The following is a 19,369-nucleotide window of genomic DNA, read 5'->3' on the forward strand; positions in this document are numbered from 1 at the left end:
TGCAGGAGCTTAAGACACAAGTGACTTGGCAAGCAAGAGAAGACTGAAAGTACAGCAAATCCATCAGTATCTGCCTGGTGACGATTAGAGAAATGTGACCACCACAAGCCAGGGAAATCCATGCTGCCTGAAGCATAGTTTTTTTTCCCCAGCAATAAAAAAGAAATAGGAGTCAACTGCAAGAAATAGAGTCTGCTGCTGCTGCCGAGAGTGCAAAGAGGCCACAGGCCAGCACGTTCAATATCCATCTGTGTTCATGAAGAGATTTCTGAGCTCCAGCTCCAGCTGTTTAATTCTGATATCTCTCTGATTTACCAGCTCTCGTAGTCTACGGATTTCTTCCTGTTGTTGGTAAAACATATGCAGAAGCTGTAAGAAAAGTCACATTTTATTTCATTTACAGGGAAGAAATAGACTTATCCTATCAAACACCACCAATCTTCTAAACTTTTGAGAGATACAGCACCTAAAGAGAGGGCTCTCAGCTAACAAACTGACCAGCAGCAGCGATCACCTACACTGCGAAACTAGTTTTTGTCAGTAATGCTGTATCTGCTTACAATAGATAATATAACTTTCCTCCTGATGGCCCAAGCTGAAGAGAGTATTTGGATTCTAGATTCCTGGATCTCCTACTGCCCTACTTAGGGGATTTTCATTTTTCCTTCTTTATTTCTTCTGATCATGCTCTTTCCTCTCTGTTTTGGACTAGAATGACTTCTCACTGTGCTCACAGCAGACGATGCAGTTCTGAAAGGGATGCTTCTATAACCTCATGGGGCAGCCTCAGAAACATGAAGAATATCCTTCTTCACACCACTGGAAAATTGAGCTTGGTAGATTTCTGCCTTGTTAAGCTCAGATGCCAAAGCCTTCCCTAACCAAGAGGGACTAAGCATGACTATGGTGAATGAAAACCTTCCAGGGTTCCTAAATGCAAACAACCTGCATGTACTCAAAAATGTCTCTGAGCTGCCAGCAGCCTTCCCACTTGTCACAAACATCTCACACTGTCCCAAGCTCTGCAAAATAAATCATCTCCAGATTCCATCACCTTGTGAACTGCATCTTTTTGCCAGCTGATTCTGTGTCTCCCCCACAGCCCCACCCTTCACCCTGTACCTTCACACCTCATTTTCTGTTTTTGGCAGTGGACACTCTAATATGTCAAAGCCATTGGAGAGATGCATGTGCTCGTTCTTCAGCAACCTCTTCTCCACTGTCAGATTGTTTCTACTGTCTTTGATCTCACTGTTCTCCATCTCCTGCAGCATTCTTCCTTCTTGACACTTGTACTGGGTCACGTCAGGACTTTTCACAAGTGGTTCTGAGTTAAGAAGCTGTGATAAGGAATTCACAGGACCAGAGCCAGGTCTCAAGGATATTAACAGAGGCTCTAGGGAAGGAGGCAGGTGACTGGTTAGCACTCACATACCATATTCAGAAATCAGCAGTAAGCAATTCATTCAAACAACCTGAAGGGATAGACATGGAGGCACTTGACAAGAGAGGTCTCTGGCGTTCACAGTAGTGAACACTTCAGCCTCTAAATTATTATAGTTGACAGCTACATTTGTTCCATCTTTACCTCCATTCCTATTTCTCAGGCCAGAGAGCCAGCAGCAGCTAACTCAAGCCTTGGGGAGCTGAAGGGCTGGGGGAACTATCCATATGCTGACCTTTGTTTAATCCGTGCAGCCACTCTTGTGCAGTCATTGCTGGTTGTCCTGCAACGGTCAAGGGGTAGATGTCTTCCTGGTAAGACTCTGACTGCAAGCAAACAAAACAGTCACAACATCAGAGAAATTTGAGCTTAGACTGTCCGTACTGGAATGTAGTGGAGAAAGGAGCTCATTCCACCTCAGAGCAGAGTATGTCACTAGCATAACCGTATAATCTTCTCACCTGCCCTGAGGCTTTCTCCTCCTTGCACCAGCTGAGAAGGAAAGCATCTGAAGGTCTATTGTAATTCCTGCCAGGAAAGCCCTTTCTAACTAACTAACCCTATGAAGCCAAACTCCTTAAATATATAAACTTGAAGTTTACCGCCAGCTAGCTGAGATGATAATCAGAGAGTCCCTTTGTTACACACAAACAGAGCAGACTGGTGAGTATGTCTTTTGAAGGAAAGATCTAACTAAGTTACCCAACCCAGGATTTGGTGGCAGGGATGTCCCACTAGCTGACTAACTTTGTTCCTTGGAGAAGAAAAACCTCTTGTTCTTCCTGCTTGCCTGCCATCCAGGAGTTCACAGAGAGGAGGCTCTGCCCTGTTACTCATTGATATTTATCCCAGATACGCATGTGAACTGAGGCTAACTTACCCGTCGAGGGACAATCATGGAGATGGGCTCAATCAGGTTTTTGGTTGGGATCAGTTTGTAAAAACGGAAAATCTCACAAGCTGACACTTCAAGGCCTCTTTTTGGCATCGTTCCTGTTGGGAAAGCATAAAAGTAACAGGACATAAATCTTCCTAGGAGAACTAATGTCATCCATCATGGAAAAAGGGCCAACAAACACGAGTCAGAGTGCCAGCTCAATAGCAGCATGGTCTGAAATCTTGACACAAAACAGGCTCAGTGTTCCAAATAACAAGTAAAAATCTTTTTTTTTTTTCCTATCCAGACCACAAGGTTACAGTTATGAGCTAAACCTCTTGTTTTTTAATTCATTCTCACGAACTGCAAATAGAGTGACCAGCACTACAGACGAGCAGACCTAGCAGTGATGCCACAGGATTTAATTATCATAATCAGTAGGAATGGAGTTCAGAACCTCACAAACACTACCAGAATAGCTGGATGGGTCAGATCAAAAACCATTGGTATCATCCCCCCAACACTATCCTAAACTAGAATGGAGTATAAGTGTATGAAAAAACTAATTTTTCAGCTGGTGTCATGTATGTTTCAGGGATTGGCTGAGCCACATAAGATGTTCAAGTATTTGGTAGCTGTAGTGAGAAAAAAACTGAATAACAGAGGGATCTTCCAGCTCAGTTTAAAATAATTTCTTCTTTTCTGACAACAGTTTCCTGGAGAAGACCTGCAGGTACAAAATCCAGCACTGCTAAGTATTTGTACCAATGTCCAGGAAGAATAGAAGTATCCACAGGTAGTATGTAGGGGTGGCAAATGGTCCTAAAAACTCATTTGCCTCTGCTGGGAAACCTGGCCTAAAGGACAGACTAGAAAATGTTCAAAAAAGGGCTACAACTGAAATCTGAGAGCTGAAACTCAAATTCTATAAATTAAATGAGTCAAACAATGGAGTAATGTGGGTACAGATTAATAAGCAAGGGTCCTGAATAGAGGAGGGGTGACCTAGTTGCAGGAGGTCTACCTCTAATGGGAAATGCCATTACAGAAGAAGGTAGGCAAGTGGAAAGAGCAAAGGCAGTGTGTGGCACTCATTATCAGCAAAGAAATCCCACAGTAGAAACAACATTAAGAGTTCAGAGCTGGAAATCTTGAGGCAAAATCTTGAAGAGCAATGAACACCCCTCCACCTCTCTGAATCCAGACTACAATCCCTTCTGTTTTGACCAGATATGTGGAGGGGATCACAGAGAATCACAGAGTCATAGGGGTTGGAAGGGACCTCAAGAGATCATTGAGTCCAACCCCCTGCCAAAGCAGGTTCCCTACACCAGGTCGCACAGGTAGGCATCCAGGTGGGTCTTGAATATCTCCAGAGAAGGAGACTCCACCACCACTCTGTGCAGCTGTGCTGGTGCTCCATCACCCTCACTGTAAAGAAGTTCTTGCACACATTTGTGCAGAACCTCCTGTGCTGCAGTTTCTGTCCATTCCCCCTTGTTCTGTCTCCACACACTGCTGAAAAGAATGCAGCAGTCACTAGTAAGGTTCCCCAGTCCATATTTTGATGGTTAAAAGAGATCTCTACAAGCTGTGACCACGGTACCACCTGAGATAGATAGGTGAGCAGGGCCAAGCCAACCATTGTTCCAATATGGAGACTGGAATTAACCCTCTCTCTTTTCTACACATGAAATGATATTTTGGACTCCAACAGCCTCTAAGATAGGAAGTCACCTCCCTCTTGTAACATCAGACAAACACACTGTCACTCACCTATTCCCTTCTGTGGTAAATGAGAGCGATATTCTGTCAGGTAGTTCAGGTATGGTTTCTCAGGGCTGATCTCATAGTACCGTATATTTCCATCACCCTAAATACAAAGAAAATGAACATAAGCAAGGTTCTGCTGTCCAGCATGACAGTCTGAGAAGAATGCATGGCCCCAGATGCTGTGCAAGGTCAAGAATTTAAGCACCTCCTACCAATATATTTAAACTGTATGCAGGGAAGCTAGGAATGTACCGCAACCCCACAGAAAAACTGACATTTTTGCAATGGAAAACGTGGCCTGATTCTCCAGCATTCTCAGACCCCATCCCATTGTGTCAACAGTTTATGGTTTGGCCATAGAAAAACAGCTGGTTTGGCCCAGATCCGTGACAATTGGTGTGAGGGACACATGGACCCACGCCCCAGGAAAGGGGAACAGGGAAAGGGAAAAGGGAGATGGGCCTAGAAACAAAACAGCAGCAACGATCTGAGGAGGAAATATAATTTACTAAATAGATATCGGAAAGCAAAATAACACAACATAATACAATATAATTGGAATTGAGGCTAATGAATCAAATAAAATGAGCAAGAGGGAGTGTCTGATAAACCGAAGTCCTTACGCTAATGCTAAAGGTGAGATGGCAGCGAGCACCCACTGCTGAGTCCATCCCAAAGGAAAGAAAATGTCCCGTGACCGCAGACAGTTTTTATCTTTCCCTCTAAGTGGAAAAATGTAAAAATGCAAGGCATCACAAAATCCCCTGGGGAATGTAGTTCTTCTTCTCTTCTGAGACAGATATACCTGGAACTATCAATGATCCACAGAGCTGGAGAATTAACTCTTTTATTCCCAATGCACCACATGATGTTATGACATGGAATACCAATAACAAAAATCATAAAACCATGACACATTGGTTCATATCCCTAGGTTAATGTGACTTAGGAGCACCTATGATTTCAGCCTCAGCAATGTGGATGACACAACACTAAGAGAAGAATCAGACAGCATTTGCTAGCAGAGAAAGCACTTACCTTTCCCACAATATAAACCATGTTTGTGTCTGAATCGTAGAAAGGAAACAGGAGCCCTGAAGAGCCATCTAGATCCTCCTCCAGTAAAGGCTCAGAAAGGTCATTCTGGGTAGGACACAGGAAAAGCAAACAGCTGGAGTCACCTGGCAGCTATGTCTAGTCAGGAACACCTTACACAAACCCCACCTTGGAGTGACAGATAAGAGCAGCTCTGTAATGACACTAGTACATCTCAGCACAACTCAGTTTTGTGGGAAGCCATTTGGATGGCAGCACAGTTCTCTGTCATGCACAGAGAAGCCATGTCCAAACACAGCCACATGGCTCATCAGAGAGCTGGCATACCAGCTTTGTCTGCTATAAAGGATGACAGGTAGAAGACTATCCTGCAAGGTAAGCTGATGCAGAGGGTTACAGAGATGTGGTGAACAGAGGAAAAGTGTCTTGCTGCATATGAGGGCACAGAGGAGACCTTCATAAGGCCAGAAGTCATCATGGGAGCATGTCTTGAAAGTAACAAATACTACCTAATGTAAGGAATCATCATAAATCAATCAAAATAAATAAATAAAAGACATGTTTTTCTCCCTTCAGGCCTTTGCTTGAGTATTTTTATCTAAAATTCATTTAACTTTTAGTACCCATAACAATTTTGCCAGTTAGAGGTGCTTTTAACTAGGAACTATAGTGACCACCCAAAGCTTTCCTCAATTACATTTTCCTGCAGTGGGCACAGCATGTCTTTGTTCTGGTGGATTCTTTGCATACAGAGTTGAGAGCATCTTCAGAAATTCATACTCAGCTAATACTATCCTAAAATGTAAGGCCTATCACACATTAAGACATTGACAGACTGCTTCTGAATTGCTGTTACAAACCAATTCTTGAGCAGGTAGAAAAGTTAAACTGACAATAAAAGAGAGAAAAATGAAGACATGATTAGAATTGCCGGTTCAACTCACTTGATCCCATAATGCAATTTGCCTATTATTCCACCGGGATGTTCCAGTAGAGAGTAGCTTTTTCATGTTTCCAAGAAACAAGACCTTATTGGCTCTGTGAGGCTTGTAGCTGGATTCCTATAGGAAGAGAAACCCCATTGTATGAGTAAGAGACCCTTCCTTGCTGTAAAAAATTTCATGAGAAAACATATCATGGCAAGAAACCACGTTCCACTGCCCATGAAATTTATCTATGTGAGCTAAGGCACACCAGTTCATCTCCAATTCATTTCATCTGAGACTTCTAGTCCAAGAAACCATGCACAGTTAAGAATGAAAGCACCTCTTAGAATATTCACCTCCAAATTCTTACATGGGGAAGTTAGTCACATTGGAAAGATCTGCCCAGCTGGGCTGAAACTACGGTGAGCAGGATTACATAGAGATCTGAGAAAGGTAGCTTAAACTCCTTAGGTGCATTCTCAAAAACCCAGTTGAGCTCTCTGATCTGTGATTCACATATTCACATGAGGGCAGACCCTATAAGTTGTACTGTTGGACTTTCTGTGCACACAGATGTGTGCAAATACCTCCAAAAGGCAGTCAGCATCACCTCACCAAGAGACACAAAGTACAGATAAATGTACAGTTGCATCCAGCTGGCCACATGACCTCTGTCAGCCATAGCAAGGAATCCCAGAGGACTTTAGAAGGAAGCTATTAAAGCTTCACAAAGTGTGTCAGAGAGCAAAGAGCTTTGTAGGAAGATACAGAAACCCTGTTCTCAACAGTGGCAGCAATTATTTCATGAAAAATAGAAGGCAATACTGCCATTAAATGGCTGGAAGAATACTGAGTGCAAATACGTCTTTTTTAATGGCATTAAGTCTACCCAGAAGAGAAAATGCTCCACAGGTGACATCAGCTAGATCTAAAAACCTCTGAAGTCAATCTACCTGTAGGACTGTTCTGGCACGAGGGTCTATCAGACGGATCTTTCTATCTCTGCTGGCTGTGGCAAGGAGGCTGCCATCAGTGTTGAATGACATGGAGAGAACCACATCTTTGTGAACATCAAGGATCTTCACTGGGTTTGACAGGACATCTTCCACGGTATCAAGGTTCCAGATCATTATCTGAGGCAAAAGAACAGAAAGACAGCTGTTTGTTGCCTGGCCAAGCTGGGACTTTGTGTATGTACTCTCTTCACATCTTTCTCTCTTCTTCAAATGTCTTACCATCATGGATTTAAAAGAATTTACAATAATTCCTGGTACATAAGGCAGATCACAGTTTACTTAACAAAAAATGGCCAGCATCAGTCCAGATATTTGCACTGGAACAAGAATAAAGTCAAAGGTACATGGCATTGGATATTGCTACAGGAAAAGAGGACAGAGCAGGCTGATGTTCATCAGAAGAATGGAAAATGAGCCAGACTTTTTGAAGCCCATGACAATGACCTCTTGTCTTTGGGGTCAGTATGGAATTTCCCTCTCAGAATAGTTTCTGAACTCTCTGTCATTCATTAACTTAACAGCTTGAAATCAAAACAGATTTCAAAATGACCTGACAAACACAGCATCGCAAGGGGAGGGCTTTGCAGAGAACAGACCCACCTTGTAATCATGGCTGGAGCTGAAGAGGATGTTATTAGCAGTGGGATGCCATTCAATGAGGCCAACCCTTCGAGCATGGCCAAGAAGTTCCTTCTTCGGAGTGGTGATGTTTTCTGTTATTTGCTTGGGGATGTCCCAGATTTTAATCTGAATGACACAAGATGGGTCTTATTGAGATCAGTGAGTAAGGTGTTGATTAGAAATTTACAAATTTCTCTTCATACTGGGTTATTTTGTTGGTATATCTCCTGCCTTTATTGGCTACCAGTCATTCAAATCTGTAACTTCATTTTTAGCGGGTCTAATTCTCCGACTGTAGGCAGCAATTTCACCTTTTTGTTTTAAACTGACAAACTCTTACATTCAGCAGTGCCATCAGCACATTTACAAAAAACTATGTTCCAGGATAAGAAGTAAGCCATGGATCTTACAGACATCAAACCTCATCACCTGCAGTTTTCCACCTTGACTTCTACCAAATTCTGAGCAGGAATGGGCAAATATGAAACAAACTTCACCACAGGGTCCCAGAAGATAGTACAGCATTGATAGACCAAAGCAATCCTCCAGTCAACACTACCAGGTAGTACTGAAAATGTCTTTGGAAAAATAACAACTTACAGCAACATTTGTCCCATTAGAACTGCACAAATGCAAAATGTTTTGCAAACAGTACAACACCTCGACCACAACACTGGTTAAAGTATACAGAAGTCTACTTAGCATGGCAGACACCTTGATCAGAAAGACTGGGCAGTAGCACACACTGGGAGTCTACAGTCTCATAAAAGCTCTGCTTCATGTGGAAGAATGCTACATGAAAAAAGAAATAAACACTGCCCCACTTGTACGGAAGGAGACAGTAAAAGTGACCTCTAACAATTGTGCAGGTAAAAGGGAAAAGGTTTTCTCATATTAACCCTATAAGCACAAGCATTTAGGACGCTAACAGGAGATTTACCCTTTGGTTCAATGAAAATGACTCTACTTGTGGTAAATTCTCTAAGACTTAACCTGAAGCAAGATCCTGTAAGATGGAAATGTTCTTAGAATCATACAGTCAGTGGAAATTAGCAACAGCTGCCCAAGTCTCCCACTGTTTGGTTGATGAGGATCACAACATTCTACACCAAAGAAACAATGGCACAAATTCAAGGACCTGCTAGGAAGGATCACAACCACCTTGCTCACCAGTGTTCATCTCTTTGCAGAATCAAGTTCATTGGAAACCCTAAGAACTGTGGAGTCCAGTAGGCTCTAGATGAACTTCCGCAACAGTAAGAGAATGCATCATACCCTACAGTTTCAACAGCTAACACTAAGTGAAAGGGGCTGAGAAAGAAGGGGAGGGGAACTGTGAAAAACTGATTAGGATGAATGACACACTCTCTATGCTATGAAACAGTTCATGCTAATAGCAGAGAAATTACCCTAGCTGGAATTTAAGGATTCATGAAGTGGCAGAAATTGTTAGAGCTTAATAGGCAGAAGCAGTTCTTGGAACCAAACCTACCAAGGCCAAGCAGGAGAAACCCAGCTCACCAGAAATTTGCCCCATTGCATTTTGAAGAAAATCTGACAAAGCAAAGTTAAAAACATGAGTTGCTACTCCAACCACCAAGAAAAAGATCTTCAGAAAGCTGAATTTACATATGCCTGATGATTTGCCAGAAGAGAAGGGGTAAGAGGATGATCTCTCTCCCCATGCTTTTCAAGCTCTGAGTCCCAGGCCTCTTGTCTTGTCCTCTGTCCAAAGCCTGCCCAAAGGACCAGTAAAAACTGGGAACAGCAGTGGCTGTTTTTTACAGAGACACTCAACTCCTTCCCATCCCCTAAAGCACTTCTCTGCATGCTGCAGCTACAGGCCACAATAACAAACTGCAGAAAGGGGGGTTAATGGCCAAGAACTTAGGAATATGGGTGGTAAGAAATGTATTCTATCTTCACAAACTTGTAGACCTCAATATTTTCAGGGAAAAACAGTGCAGTAGGAACAATCAGGTACAACCATACACACACCACACCAAGTGACTCATGCTGGTACTGCTAAATAGCAGGGGTCACCAGGCCTTAACAGGGAAGAACGGTTGTGATCAAGGGTCCACTCTAGTGGAAGTGGTGGACATCCTGGGACCCTAAAACTTCCTCATACTTACAGGCTTAGGACAGAGTAAGTTCTGCTGTAGTGGTGTTTCAACAATTGTCCAGCCTGAGCTCTTCAGGACAGGACAGGACAGGACAAGAAAGACAGACACTGAGCCTGTGGAATGAGTTGGCAGTAGTCACTGAGATGAGGAGAGTTCCCCGCCCTATTAGTCATGGAACTGGGCCAAACTGGACCATAAACCATTGACACTGAAGCACAGCAAATGTGGAGAGAAAAGACTTTCTTCATACCAACAATGAGAAGATGAAGAGGAGCTATTCTGATGACTCTTCATCTACATTGCTGGAAGATGGAGCTGGACTCTTTGAGGCGCACAAAGCAATGGACACAAATGGCTGTAATGGCACTCCCTTGAAATCAGAGGAGCACTATTTTACCCAGAATTGTCCCAAGAAGATCAGCCTAGTGAGGGTGTGGTGTCTCCAGCTTTGGAAATCTTCCTGACTCAGCTGGGCAAGGCCAGGAGCAGTCCGATTCAAAAGCCTGTTTTAAGCAGTGCTTAGACTAGGTAATTGCCATGTTTCCAGCTATCAGCTACATGGATGGACAGTAGTCTGGGACTAGGTTACTAGGACTGAGTAGTCCTCACTACTCAGTGGGGAAGGAAAAGCTGTCTCTATACTGTGAAACTGCAACAGGTCCCCTGGGATCCCATTTTGTGGTGCCCTGATGATGATGGGTATTGAAAAGGAGAGTAGAGTCTCAGTGCAGCAAATTTTTAAGAGCAACTTTTGCTAGTAAGACCTGCGATCAGCTGAGTGTTTCAACTCCTCATCCTGGAGAATGATCCAGTGCCAACTGTTTCAGTAGAAAACCAGAAAAGAAAACTAGCAGAGAACAGCTCTTCTGCATAGGCACTGAGATTCTGCTAAACCGAACAAATATGACCAGGCAGCACACCCAGGCAGAGGTGAAAACTAACAACATCCAAGTCTGGAAAAACAGAAAGATAGCTACTAAATCAAATGAACTGACTTTTCATTTTTCTCAGCAACCATTAAACAACCACTGGAATACTGCATACAGTTCTGTACTTCCCAGTGCAAGATAAATGCTGATACACTTACATGAGTCCAGCCGAGACCACAAGGATGTTCTTTCTCTATGAGAAGAAGCTGTGGGAAGTGAACTTGTTTGAAGTGCAGAAGAGATATCTTCAGAGAAATGTGAAAAAAAGACTTATCTTTTAGCCTAAATCCTTTATAAGATTACTGAGAAATTAGTGCAATGCTTGTTACTGAAATGTAGAGTGGGAGGATGGGATACAGTGGTCACTAACTACACTGGGAAGGTTCTAACTGCACATAAGGAAGAAGTTCCCCATAGAGGAGTGAAGAATTGCAACAGGTTGCCTGGAAAGGTGGTAAAATCTGCATCCTTGGAGGTTTTGGAGACTCAGCTCTACAGACTGGAGCAGTAGGTGTGGCCGGAGGCTTCTCAAGCTCCCTTTAAATTTGAATTGCATTTACTTAATATATTCTTCAATTGCAGCATGCATCTTCAAAGCTTGTGCTTACTCCTCATCTGAGGCTCAAAATAGAGATCATGGTGATGCCTTTGTGCCCCAAGTCCTTTCTGAGATAGCATGAGCACCTGGCATACAATCTGTAAGATAAAATACAACACCCACAGGCAGCCCAGAAAGAAGTTGTGAGGAAAGAAAGACATGAAGATCCTAAAGAAAGTAAAGTCAGTAAACACGAAGGAAAATTCAAAGTTCATGGATTCCTAATTCAAAAGAAACTCCTGGAGGATCTGAAATGGCAGAGGACATCCAGCAAGCCAAGGCAGGAGGAAATAACAAGGGAAACCTCCCGCTTTCTGTGTGGCAGAAGGTAAATAAACACAACAGGAAGAAACTCACCTGGGATCTCTGAATAAAAAGCACAGTGGTTAGTCAGGCTTTTCATTGTCAGACACCAAACCACACTGCTGACTGCACAGAAAGCAACCTTCCAGTGGGTAGGGATGAACTAAAATGCCTTACAAACACAAATTGCACCTTTCTGATCCTGATAACTAAACTGCATCTGCTCTGAAGTAAAGTAAATCTGACATGTGGTATTTGCTGTATATTAATTGGTTTGTATTAGCATTAATGTTTGCATTTTTTAAGTTTTTCTGTGCTTTCAGTAGGAAAATGCTTTTTTTGATGCCTGGGGCAGAATAAAGTTATGACACAAAATCCTTAGCTACTCCAGCATGGCTTTATAGAAACTCAGGACCAGAGCAAGCTCATAGTCGCTATGCAGGGAAATAATCTGAAACAACTCTTGCAGATTGTTGTGTGAAGCTTTTGTTTTGTACCAAAGGAGGAGTTTTGTAGTGACTGACCTTGAAACAATTTTAAATTCACAATCTTCCTCACATAAACATAGCCAAAAAGGTGGAAGGCACAAAAAAAAAAAACAACAAATAAACAGATATTTTTCAATAATGATTTGATTAACATCACCTAGAAGGGATAACATAGGCCTGACCCCAAGAGAAACACAGAGACCCTACTCTTATACCGAGCTTTTATATACGTAGTTTCACATATCACCCCTGGGCCTTTCAATTATTTAATAATTTCACTCCCCCAAAACGCACATTGGCCATGTAATAGCACAGAGTATAAGCTAGGAAACTTACGGTGGCATCTTCCGAACACGAAGCTATTACAAAGTCATTGAATGGGTTCCACTTGATGTCCAGAACGTTCCCTTTGTGCCCACATACTCTGGGATAATGTGGGTCAAGCTTCCCTGTCTGGAAAAAAAACAAAATATCAAGGTGAGCCATAGAATTACTGACTGTTTTCAAGTGAGACTTGAGCCAGCTCCAGTAAGAAATCCCCTTCTGTTGTTATGATCCAAATACCCTATGTGGTCCCTGCTGGGGTTTTGCTGTTCCTGCAAGGCAAGCCTCAATGATATATCACTGACAGAAAGGGAAGTGCTGCTGCTCAGGCCTTCCTTAGTACACACTGCTACCAAGAAAACAGTACACATACAGCAGTCAAGAAAGCTGAGATTATAGACATTCTTACTTGGTTCAGACGTCAAATAAATTTACAGGGGAAAAGGGAATGAACTGAATCTCACAATTTTTTTAAAAGATTTGTGAGGACTGGAAAATCTCATATTTCTTGAGGTTACTTTTCTTACAAGCAGGAAAAATGATCTAGCTTGCCTTTTTTAGCTCCCTCAAGTAGAATTTATTTCATGTATTCATTTTTTTTTAAGCAAGTATACTCAAACACAAATTACTAACCCAGTTTTTCTTTCAACATACTATCCATTTTTCTCTGATGGCTTTCAAATCCAATAATTCATCACATTAAATCAGCATTCAGGACCTTCGAGAAATAAACCACATTTGGGCAGTAGGCTCACTACTAAATACCATCCACAGTGAAACTCACTGAGGACCTTGTGCCACATGGGGGCTGTGCTGCATCAGGATAACACGTAATCCAAAAAGCCTCTGCTATAAAGCAATTTCAATGTTCTGTGCTACAAGGATTGCTGAGGACTTGATTAAGGTTGGAGTTGCACTGGCTTCTCACTGTCAGGAGAAGGAGAGCAAGAGGAGCTCCAGGACTCCTCTGCCAAGAGTACAGGTCAGCCTGCATTGCACCTTGAGAGATGGTGCCAAGCTGGTCACACCTTACCTGACCTCTTTTATCCCAGCTGGAGGAATCATAAACAAAAATGAACGTAAACGTTTGCTCTTCTGGAAAGCAGACAGTACAGGAGTTTGCTCCCCACACCTCCCCAGAGGCAGGCCACCAGGGCGTGCAGCAGGGGGGCACTGGTGGTGACCCTAGCCAGGATGTGGTGATCATGTCATTTTGCCAGCCTCAACCATCTGCAGACTGACTGCTTCTTGTGTAGAACCGGATGCAATGTAAAACTATTCTGGCTTCACTGGAAAGTTTGTTGCATAGACTGGGACTAACCTGCTTCTAACAGAACACCCAGAGGGCTTTGAAATGCAAAATACTGTGCTTTTACAGACTACAGTCTAAAACAAAGCATTTTTATAATAGGAACAATAACAAGCAACTCACGAAGGGAAAAGACAAGAGATAAAAGGACTTCAGTGAGCAGCATTTTCCTGCCCAGACCGTCCTTTCACAGGATTCAGGGCTTGGTTTCAAGCAGGCAACCCAGTAGGCTGTGCACCCAGCATCACAGGGATTCCTTGATCCCTATGAGAACTCCCAGAGCTTTATGTCTTGCCGGCTCCAGGCTCCTCCTGGGAAACTCCCAAGCTACCCAGCCAAGTCATCATGTCACACTGAGACCACACTGCCTGCCATAATCTTCCAAGTTTCTGCTACCTGCTTAGCTGATCCCAGAAAAGGAGCCCTCCTCTGCTTGCACGGGTCCCACCTACCCTGAGGCAATTCCTCAGCTCTGGCATTCAGCAGGGCCCACAGCACATGATAAGTTGCCAACAAGCACACAGGATAGGTCTCAAGCAAACATACTGTTGGTGCCAAACTGCTGCATGTGGAAGATTTTCACATGCTGGGAAATTTAATTCCATAGACCAAGCACTGTTTTACTAACTAGATGTGTTGTCATCCATGCAGAGTCACGTGACTTCCTCGTTTGCAGAAATTGAAAACTAGTTTAATTTTTTTCAACCATTTGCTTTACAAGCTTCCAGCATTTCTGAAAAGTGTGAGACACTGTAGCCAGATATGGCTTCTTGACGAGAACACAAATCCAACAGAACAATTGCTGAAGTTCTCCCAGTAGATTTGCACAGGTAGATGACCATGAGATTGGTCATTCCTAGTTCTCAGGTGTTGTTCAAATGGCATAAGCACACCCTCCCATTACACCATGGTGCAGCATCCCTCTGCCTCCAGTTAGTGAAAACCTCTGGGGTCATTGTAGCTTTCATTTCATAGCTTTGTCAACCTAGAGAACAAATTAGAGCTTGTGTTTAAGAGGTCTACAAAGCCAAAGCTGTCCTCTGTTTCACATCTTATACTGGTAGATTCAAGGTCTGTAGACTCCAGATACCTGAATACAAACATTTCCCTATCCCCCTGGATTGTGTTTTCATTTTGGTAACCCTCTGTCTTATGCTGCAGTCCCAACTGAGTCTGGTCATGGGAGAAGAAAAAAGGAAATTTTTTTTACTTGCAGAGGAAGAACACAAAACTGGCATCTGAGTCAAGAGCTTTCTTGACTCACACTTCCACAGTACATCTGCGTCAAATGCCAACCTAACATGTAGGCCATGCTCACAGACAGCAACTCAGCTGCCAGTTTTGTTCACTCTGTCTGTGTGTCCTCAAACTCACAAGATTTACAAAAGCACTCGGTCAGTGCTGGGCACCAGACAGCCTCTGTGCCCACAGCCACTTCCCTGGTGAAATGCATTGCTTTTCCACCCAGTTGGCTTCAGTTGCATATACTCATGAGACCCTTACCAACAAACCATGCAGCAGAAAACTGTTTTCCAAATGGTGGCAAAAATGCAACTTCTTCTGCTTGAAATCATAAGTATGTGCTTCTAGGCCTGGTGAATGGGGTATATACAACTAAGGGCTATTTTTCAGGAGCTGCTTCCCACCTCCACCTTGTTCACAAGCTGTATGAGAGAGGGGAGGAGTGCTATAGAAAGCAAGAAGTGCTTTTTCTTGAAGGAGGAATGAGCGCTCAGTTTCCATGACTCATCAGGAAGGAACATGATGAACACCATTAAATCCATGAAGGCTGTCTGCATTTGAGCACATCCAAAGGCGAGAAGCCCTGCTGCATGCAGACGCAGAATGAACTGCAAGAAAGGGACAGACCAGGATGAGAGCAGCTCCCCACCCAGCCTGTTCATCCTCCCTGAAAAGCATACAAAGCCCTCGCTGTCCGGGTACCATTTCCCTCTTCAGCCAAAGTCAACATCCTGGCACTTACGCTCTTCCTCCACACTGTGGCATGTGAGGGCTGCATCTGTTCCCTGTGAATCCAGTCAAAAATAGCCACGGATCAGCTGTCAGCCTTGAGTGGATGGCACTGCCCCAGACACACTAGGCTACCCTTGGCCTCATGGGAGCAAGTTAGGAGCCTAGGGGGCTGCTGCCACAAAGACCACCTCAAGGAATACAAGTCTAAGGCTGCTGCTTTTCACCAGTCTGGCACCAGTTTGGAAGCTTACAATGACAACTCACAGGCTCAGGGAACCCCTTTCTGATGGCAGCTGAAGTAGCTCTCCCTCACGACATGGGTTAGGAGAAGGTATTCAGAGGACAGCTGAATAAAGTAAGAAGCACAGCAGGTACATATGCTTTCCCTGATCCACTACCAAAGCTTTACCCTCAGGGGACTTCCTGAACTAGGGGAACTGCCTCTGAATAAACAGTTCACAGCACAGCTCTCTCCATACACCAGTCCCATTTTAAACCCATTAATTCTTCCAGGCTTATCAGCATCCTGGACTGTGAGCTCCACATCTCAACTGCAAAAGTGTTTACTTCTGCCTGCCACCTCCCTGCTCCCTGATCACCACGTCCGCTTCACTACTCAAATTAAGAATTACTCACCAGACCTCTTCCCCACCCTATTTACTTTTTCATCTGTCTTGTCTTTTTTTTTTAAACCCAGATTGATCAAGGCCTAAGCTACAAAGTCTTTCCTCATAAGAAAGCCATTTCACATTTTCATTGATGTGCTTTAATTATCCTTTTCTAGTTACCTTTTCTAGTTCTACTTTGCTTTTGACTGCTGCAAACAATATTTCATAGCTGGGTGGAGTATTTAAGCAGGTGTTGAGAAGGGAAGAATTGCTATTGAAGATAGGCTGAACTGAGAAGAGGTGAGAATACAGAAGAGTTAACAGTAAACAATGCAGGCATCTTCAGCTCATTTTATCAAGACTTTGAGAGCTGGGTCCCACACCACATCCCATGGTCACCAGCTGCCTGCTCACAGATGCAGCTTTGTGATGAAGATGAGCTCTTCAGCCTCAACAGACCAAGGCCAGGGGGGCAGAAGTGACTCAGTGAAGAAAAACAGGGCAGTGGTTCATCTTAGGACTGTCTCTGAACAGCATGTCATGAAAGCACTGAATAAACAAAGTCTAGAAGGGCCAGGAACTGTACTAGGTTCTTAAAGCACAGACAGATCACTTTCATCCCTAGCAAATGCATATTGAAAAAGTGGCATTACAATAACACCATCAATTAACTTTTAATTAAAGGCTGAACTTTTGCCTTTCATCTGTTCTGGTCTAATTCCAGAGAGCTCATAATCTTATACTGAAGGTAATCCACATTAGTGCATGCTTTCTTCTTCTGAAGCAATAAATGTCACACGGACAGCTTTTCCCTCTCATCAGATCTCTAAGTCATCAAAACCCACAAAGATGGGATTTGCTTCTGAAAGGGACGTTTTTCAGGCATCAGTGCTTGAAGCTCAAGAGCTTCACTGTCTTGTAACCATGTCTGCATTCCTTTGTGAAGTAGAAAGCAGTTATAATGAAATATATCATGCTCTCCTTTGGTGACAGCTGGAGCCGTGCTACTGAAGCACCATTCAGATTTTGCCCTTCATATCTACTAATTGCTTTTTGATTTGCAGTTTCTCCTGGGAGACAAACGTTTGAGCACCACAGTTCCTGCTGATTACACAAGGCAATAGAGGTACTACATGAAGGAAAGTGTTGGAAACCTGCAAGCAGCTACATAAGATGTGCTAGGTACAGATCACCTGACAGGGAACCTGGGGCCCTATCCATGCTTTCTTCAGCTCAGCAAACAGCACTAATGGAATATGTTCTGAAAGATCCACCTCCCTGCAAGCCCAGCTCACTTCCAGCCCTCAAAAAGGCCAGCCTGTTTTGATGGAGCTCACCTGGCGGATGGGAATGACAAGGAAGGCTCCTCCACCTGCACACTCGGTCACCACCGCGATGAAGTGCGGGTTCACAGCACAGAATTGGTTGTCATGGACACTGTGGGTGATGGGCACACAGTCGTAGCACTTCTCCTTAGTGGCGGCCTTTCCATACACATGGCGAAACTTGGAGCTGCGGTACTGCAGGTGCCACGACATCTGTGGGGAGAAACACAGAGCACCACAATGTGAGGACAGGCCCCACCAGCATAGCTGGTAGGCACACCCAGCCACATCTTCCTCTTTTATCTCCGCTGGCAAGAGGTGAGCACCAGAGAGAAGCAGTTCTCCCTCTCCAGCCCCACCAGCTAATCCCAGCCAGCACCAGCAGTCTCTGCTCTGCTGGCACAGAGTGGGGCACAGGCTCAGGGCACGTGACTCTGGGTAGCACAGCACTCGGGAAGCAGTGATGAAGCCCGGATACATACTTCAGTTAGCTCTCTGGTGGTTTAAGACCAAAAAGAAGTCAACATTTTGCTTGCAAGAAGGGAAAAATTAGATCACGAGAGGCGTGGCAGGCACCTGTTGGTTTCTTTTCCCACTGACAAAGACATTCTGTGTGTCTGGTTTATGGCTGCACCACAGCCCTCCAGCAGACAGCATTTTAAATGACATTAAAATTGAAGCATGCTAAACAGAAGAATTACTACCCCACAAAGCAGTGTGGCTTTATAGAACAGACAAAACTGATTTAAAACAGCAAGCTACCAGTGCAGTATAGTAAGAGCAATCCTGGATACTAACTCCTCTCTCCACAAAAGCCACGCAGTAAGGGGCATGAGGAGGGGACAGAAAGGAGAAGGAAAACAAACACAGACCAGGCAAACAAGTTGTAGCAGAAAGAGTTCCATGCAAGCAACTGGAAGTACGGGCAAAGGCTGGGACAGGATTTTGCCCCCGTGTTTGCTGTGCACTGGCACAGTTAATCAGTGATGCTGAAGCAGTGATACTGCAGACTGAGGGGGGTCCCAGTCAAGCAGCTTCTGAATTACAGCAAGAGCTGTAAGCTCTTACCACTCACTCATGGGTAAGCACTGTCAGGAAAGCATGCACTCAGCGCCGGGAAGCCAGACACATCATCACCACTTCACAGTTTAAAGTGTCTCTGCATCTAGCATGATACTGCGAACTGGCACCCTCACAGAAAAGCTGTTAAATGCTAGCAACCTGTCTTGCTTGACCCTGGACAGCCAAACTGAGGTTTTACAAGTACTCATCAACACAAAGGTCCAGAGAACATGCATCCCATGTTACACACCAATATCTGGTCTGCAAGTTGCAGTAGGACACCAGTTCTGTCCCAGTCTCTGCCCTCCTCTCATCCAACAGTGAAACTCAGAGCCAGCCCCACCCTCAATAAATACACCTGTAAAAAGTCAGTCCTGGCAGGTCAAGAATTGGCTCCTACAGTCCCTTCTGTTCCTCACTTTCCACAAAGAATGTTCTCTCTTTATAGGCTCATAGGTTCATTAGGTTGGAAAGGACCTACAAGATCATCTAGTCCAACCATCCCTACCCAACTACTAAATCAAATCCCTTAGCACCTCATCTAAACGCTTCTTGAACAGCGCTAGGGATGGTGCCTCAACCACCTCCCTAGGCAGGCCATTCCAGTGCC

At 43.9% G+C, this 19,369-nt stretch overlaps 1 protein-coding gene across 3 annotated transcripts in view; it reads right to left on the minus strand.

Annotated features, from left to right (window-relative positions):
• Window positions 1-216: 216 nt before the first annotated feature.
• The window catches only part of CORO2A (coronin 2A), a 52,889-nt gene continuing 33,736 nt past the window's right edge, over window positions 217-19,369 (minus strand). For all 3 annotated transcript variants that reach the window (XM_065745631.1, XM_065745632.1, XM_065745630.1), the window contains exons 2-12: window positions 17,710-17,910; window positions 12,494-12,610; window positions 7,693-7,839; window positions 7,030-7,209; window positions 6,095-6,211; window positions 5,133-5,237; window positions 4,098-4,194; window positions 2,325-2,437; window positions 1,680-1,770; window positions 1,131-1,396; window positions 217-369 (exon numbers count right to left, since the gene is read on the minus strand). In XM_065745631.1, coding sequence (XP_065601703.1) covers window positions 238-369; window positions 1,131-1,396; window positions 1,680-1,770; window positions 2,325-2,437; window positions 4,098-4,194; window positions 5,133-5,237; window positions 6,095-6,211; window positions 7,030-7,209; window positions 7,693-7,839; window positions 12,494-12,610; window positions 17,710-17,910 — 1,566 coding nt within the window. In that variant the 3' untranslated portion in view covers window positions 217-237. The remainder of the gene's footprint in view (window positions 370-1,130; window positions 1,397-1,679; window positions 1,771-2,324; window positions 2,438-4,097; window positions 4,195-5,132; window positions 5,238-6,094; window positions 6,212-7,029; window positions 7,210-7,692; window positions 7,840-12,493; window positions 12,611-17,709; window positions 17,911-19,369) is intronic.

This window comes from Cyrtonyx montezumae, unplaced genomic scaffold (genome assembly GCF_038088225.1).
Source record: "Cyrtonyx montezumae isolate F1298 unplaced genomic scaffold, pur_monq_1.0 scaffold_36, whole genome shotgun sequence".
Classification (NCBI taxonomy): Eukaryota; Metazoa; Chordata; class Aves; order Galliformes; family Odontophoridae; genus Cyrtonyx; species Cyrtonyx montezumae.